This window comes from Aethalodelphis obliquidens, unplaced genomic scaffold, assembly GCF_003676395.1.
Source record: "Aethalodelphis obliquidens isolate GAN/ISIS:26980383/991018 unplaced genomic scaffold, ASM367639v1 scaffold53, whole genome shotgun sequence".
Lineage (NCBI taxonomy): Eukaryota > Metazoa > Chordata > Mammalia > Artiodactyla > Delphinidae > Aethalodelphis > Aethalodelphis obliquidens.
The window spans coordinates 4,291,060-4,297,082 of NW_020837997.1; the positions used below are offsets into that span (position 1 = coordinate 4,291,060).

General features: G+C 50.5%; 1 protein-coding gene across 1 annotated transcript in view; it reads left to right on the forward strand.

Moving 5' to 3' along the window:
- Positions 1–967: 967 nt before the first annotated feature.
- The window catches only part of MUC16 (mucin 16, cell surface associated), an 18,372-nt gene continuing 13,316 nt past the window's right edge, over positions 968–6,023 (forward strand). Inside the window, exons 1-3 of the mRNA XM_027085842.1 lie at positions 968–1,019; positions 1,347–1,537; positions 2,249–5,933. Of these exons, the coding sequence (XP_026941643.1) occupies positions 968–1,019; positions 1,347–1,537; positions 2,249–5,933 (3,928 nt within the window). The remainder of the gene's footprint in view (positions 1,020–1,346; positions 1,538–2,248; positions 5,934–6,023) is intronic.

Genomic DNA, 6,023 nt, shown 5'->3' on the forward strand with positions numbered 1-6,023 from the left:
AGACACATTGCATAAAACCTCCGTAGAACAAACCACATTAGCATCTCTGACCTCTGAAAGCCAAGACATTACCAGCATCACCAATGCCTCAGGAGGAAAAATGAGCTCTTTACCATCTGTCACATTCCCCTCCGTGGGGTCTACGACACTGGCAACCATCACAAGTGTAGTAAATAGTGATGTTGCCTCTACTCTTGGGCAACTATCACAGACCTCATATCCTGCAGGAGTGAGCAACATGGAGGTAACCATAGCTCCCACTCCACTTGTCACCACCACGATCACCACTATGGAAACCAATTCAGTCCTGACTACCATGCCCGGCCCAAAAGGAAGTGTGAGCACCATGGACAGCACCCTGGCTACAGAGACCAGCACATCTGCCCTACAGCACCCACCCACCTGGTCATCCACAGCTGCTCCTGCCCCAACATCAGGCCCCAGGACTATCACAGACATGGCTTCAATCTTGGAAGTCACAGGTTCTCCTAAAGCAATTTCTGCAATGAGCACAACTTCATCCATAGCGTCAAGCACTGAATCGGGCTCTGTGTCTACCCCCCATGGCCTTGTGACTGTCAATGGAACCAGCCTAGCCATCCCATCCTCCTTTGCTTCAGCTGAAAAGACAGAGGCCAGCACAAGTGTAAGGACATTGAGTCCTTTAGACACAACTGCATCTATGCCCATCTCAACTTCTGGTGTCGAGAGGATGAGCACCTCAGTTCCTGACATTTTAAGCACAAGTTGGACTCCCAGTAGAAGAGAAACAGAAGGCTTGCATGTTTCAATGGCTTCTATGGACCATCCAAAGACAAAGACTATCCCAAAGATCCTCCCATCCACTCCTCTGCCTGATTCTCTGTCCACTCTTGACTGGGCCACTGGGAGTTCTGTGTCATCACCCATAACCTCTACCTCAGTTCTTCAGGAGGTTACAACTCCTTCAGAACTCCCTTTGGAGAAAATGATCAGCCCAACTACCTCACAGCTGCCCTCCTCCACAGAGGACATTACAAGTGAGGTCACACCTGTTACAATGGTAAATAGCTCTAAAGTCACTTTATCAGGGAGGCCAGATCTTGCCAGCAAAGAAGTAGAGCAGAGTTCTACCCAGCTTCACATCACAGCTTCTGCAGATCCAGGGTATATGTCTAGACCAGAAACAACAACTCTGGACTTAATCCCATATACAGTAAGAACTCCATATCCAACTCCCCGGGTGAATGGGATAAGGACTCCTACAACAGAGGCAAGAGCTACATCTCATTCCTGGATGAGGGAAGAAGAATCAAGCTCAAGCACATCTCTGAACACTGAGGTGATAAATGTCTCTTCTGTCTCAGGAGGGACCATCAAGGAGGTTACTGACTCCCCAGGCTTATTAAAGACCACAGATATACTGGGCATAAGCTTGGAATCTGGGACAACTTCATCTCCAAATTGGAAAAATGGCACATATGAGAGAATAGCCACTTCTGAACCTACCACAGACAAAGAGACAATTTACCCATCTACAAACACAGTAGATATAACAGTATGGCCCTCAAATTCTGAACATGATCTTCATTCCACTGTCCCAGCCCACTCAGAGTCATCCATGGGCACATATCCAATGAATACTACCTCCATCATGCTGAATACCATTGTTTCCACATCAGCAACTACCTGGCCAGAATCCACAAGGGTTGGAAGAGAGCTTGATTACCCCCTGACCACTGAACTGAGGGAGTCCAGTATTTACATGGATACCAACTCAACCGCAGAGATAAGCAGTGTCCATTCCCTAAGTTCTTTTGCTATTACTAGGGTGTCCGGGACAGAAGTCACTACCTCTGACAGAATTTCCAGCCCAGATCTAGCTCAGTCCACAAGGTCATCAGACATCACCAGGCCCTCTACCTTCCCTGACATAACAGACTCTGAAAGAATAACCATCACCATGCAAACAGGTCCTTCTGGGACTATATTGCTGGGTGCACCTACCATGGACACATTAGCCACAGCCTCCTTGTCAGGGACTTACTTGGCTGTGACTCAGGGATTTCCACAGTCAAAGATAACCACTCAAACGAGCAAAGGTCCTGAAGGTGTGTCATGGACAAACCCTCCCTCTCTGGGAGAAACCACCTCTTCCTCTTCCCTAGCACCTATCCCCGACACAACCTCATCTTCTCATGTTTTGCTGACATCACAAGGGCAAAGTACCTCCTCTACTCTACCTGTGACCTCAGGTCTCTTGCCTGAGAACTTCGGCTTGGGGAAGACCAGAGACATGTTGAGGACGAGTTTGGAAACTGATACCAGTTTACCCCCAAATTTGAGGAGTAGCTCAGATGAGATGTTTGTCACCACAGATATAGAAGCAATTCATCCTTCCACAAACACAGCAATGACACATGTAGAGACTACCAGTTGTGAACATGAATCACATTCTCCTGTCCTGGCCCCCACACAGCCACCCAAAGCTAAATCTTCAGTGGTTACCTCCTCCACCATGTGGGACACTACTGCCCCCACATCAATGTCTGGCTCATCTGAGACTATAAAGATTGAGAGAGAGTCAGTATCCTCTCTGAATACTGGACTTAGGGAGACAAGTACCTACCAGGAGACCAGCTCTGCTACAGAGACAAGCACTGTCATTTCCAATGTGTCCACAAATGATGCTACTACTGAGGTCACCAGGACACAAGTTACCTCCTCCAGCAGGAAATCAATCCCAAGCCTTGCTCACTTCAAAACTTCTCCAAACACACTTACAGAAAGCAGAACCAGCCCCTCTATATCCATGTTCATGACAGAATCTTCGGGAATGACCATCACCACCCAAACAGGTCCCCCAGGGGTTACATCACAGGACACACTTACCTTGGACATATTGACCAAGATCTCTGGGGCAGGGACTCATTCAACTGTGACTCAGAGTTCTACACACTCAGAGATGACCACTCTCAGCAGCAGAGGTCCCGAGGATGTGTCTTGGCCAAGCCCTGCCTCTGTGAAAGAAACTGGCTCTCCAACCTCCCCAGTAATTGTACCTGCCATGACAACACCCTCCCCTGAGCCATCCACATTACCAGGGAGAAGCCCCTCCTCTCCTACACCTGTGACCTCACTGCTCATTCGTGGTCTGGGGAAGACCAAAGACACATTGGGTACAAGTGTGGAACCTGTGTCCAGTTCACCTTCAAGTGAGATGAGCACCACCATTGAGATACTGTCCACCTCTGAAGCCTCCACAGGTACAGATGCAATTCAGCCCTCCAAAAACACAGCTGAGACCCACCGGGCCAACACAATTTCTGGACATGAAGCACATTCCTCTGCCCCAGCTGAATCAGAGCCATCGAATGTCACATCCCCAATGGTTACTCCTTCCCCCTCTAGGGACACCAGTGTTTCTACATCAATGCCTCACTCTTTAGAAACTACAATGTTTGAGATACACTCCACATCCTCTCTGACTCCTCCACTGAGGAAGCCCAGCACCGTCCAGCAGAACAGCACGGCCACAGAGAAAATCGCCATCCCTTCCAAAGTACCCACTGATACGACTATTGAGAACTCTAGGACCGAACCGATCTCCCCTAGCAGCACGTCCATCCCTGGCCCTGTTCAGTACACGTTGTCGCCAGACATTCCTGCAGGCATCATCAGCGGGCCCTCTGCCTCTCCTGTGCCAACAGAATCTGCAGAAGTCACCATGACCACCCAAACAGGTCCCATTGAGCCGACATCACAGGACCCACTTACCTTGGACACTACAACCAACACCTCAGGGGTAGAGATCCACTCGACTGTGACTCAGAGTTTTACGCACCCAGAGATGTCCACTCTCAGCAGCAGAGGTCCCGAGGATGTGTCTTGGCCAAGCCCTGCCTCTGTGATAGAGACTGGCTCTCCATCTTCCCCAGTGATTGTACCTGCCATGACAAAACCCTCCCCTGAGCCACGCAAATTACTAAGGAGAAGCCCCTCCTCTCCTACTCCTGTGACCTCACTTCTCACCCGTGGTCTGCGGAAAACCAGAGACACATTGGATACAAGTGTGGAACCTGTGCCCAGTTCACCTTCAACTGAGATGAGCACCACCATTGAGATACTGTCCACCTCTGAAGCCTCCACAGGTACAGATGCAATTCAGCCCTCCAAAAACACAGGTGGGATCAATGGGGCCAACGAAAGCTCTGGACATGAAACACATTCGTCTGCCCCAGCTGACTCGGAGCCATCCAATGTCACGTTTCAAATGCTTATTCCTTCCAACTCTAGGGACACCCGTGTTAGCACATCAGTGCCTAACTCTTTAGAAACTACAGTGTTTGAGCTAGACTCCATATCCTCTCTGACTCCTGAACTGAGGAACACAAGCACCGTCCAGCAGAACAGCTCAGCCACAGAGAAAATCGGCGTCCTTTCCAAAGTACCCACTGATATGACTACTGAGATCTCTAGGACCGAACCCAACTCCTCTAGCAGCACGTCCATCGCTGGCCCTGTTCAGTCCACGATGTCGCCAGACATCCCTGAAGGCCTGATCACCAGGCCCTCTGCCTCTCCTGTGACGACAGAATCTGCAGAAGTGACCACGACCACCCAAACAGGTCCCATTGAGGCTACTTCACACGACCCACTTACCTTGGGCGCTACAACTAATACCACAGGGGCGGAGATTCACTCGACTGTGACTCAGAGTTTTATGCAACCAGAGATGACCACTCTCAGCAGCAGAGGTCCCGAGGATGCGTCTTGGCCAAGCCCTGCCTCTGTGATAGAGACTGGCTCTCCATCTTCCCCAGTGACTGTACCTACCAGGACAACACCCTCCCCTGAGCCATCCACATTATCAGGGAGAAGCCCCTCCTCTCCTACTCCTGTGACCTCACTTCTCAACCGTGGTCTGTGGAAAACCAGAGACACATTGGGTACAAATGTGGAACCTGTGTCCAGTTCACCTTCAAGTGAGATGAGCACCACCATTGAGATACTGTCCACCTCTGAAGCCTCCACAGGTACAGATGCAATTCAGCCCTCCAAAAACACAGCTGGGACCCACCGGGCCAACACAATTTCTGGACATGAAGCACATTCCTCTGCCCCAGCTGAATCAGAGCCATCGAATGTCACGTCCCCAATGGTTACTCCTTCCCCCTCTAGGGACACCAGTGTTTCTACATCAATGCCTCACTCTTTAGAAACTACAATGTTTGAGATACACTCCACATCCTCTCTGACTCCTCCACTGAGGAAGCCCAGCACCGTCCAGCAGAACAGCACAGCCACAGAGAAAATCGCCGTCCCTTCCAAAGTACCCACTGATACGACTATTGAGAACTCTAGGACCGAATCGATCTCCCCTAGCAGCACGTCCATCCCTGTCCCTGTTCGGTACACGCTGTCGCCAGACATTCCTGCAGGCATCATCACCGGGCCCTCTGCCTCTCCTGTGCCAACAGAATCTGCAGAAGTCACCATGACCACCCAAACAGGTCCCATTGAGCCGACATCACAGGACCCACTTACCTTGGACACTACATCCAACACCTCAGGGGTAGAGATCCACTCGACTGTGACTCAGAGTTTTATGCAACCAGAGATGTCCACTCTCAGCAGCAGAGGTCCCGAGGATGTGTTTTGGCCAAGCCCTGCCTCTGTGATAGAGACTGGCTCTCCATCTTCCCCAGTGATTGTACCTGCCATGACAAAACCCTCCCCTGAGCCACGCAAATTACTAAGGAGAAGCCCCTCCTCTCCTACTCCTGTGACCTCACTTCTCACCCGTGGTCTGTGGAAAACCAGAGACACATTGGGTACAAGTGTGGAACCTGTGCCCAGTTCACCTTCAACTGAGATGAGCACCACCATTGAGATACTGTCCACCTCTGAAGCCTCCACAGGTACAGATGCAATTCAGCCCTCCAAAAACACAGGTGGGATCAATGGGGCCAACGAAAGCTCTGGACATGAAACACATTCGTCTACCCCAGCTGACTCGGAGCCATCCAATGTCACGTTTCCAA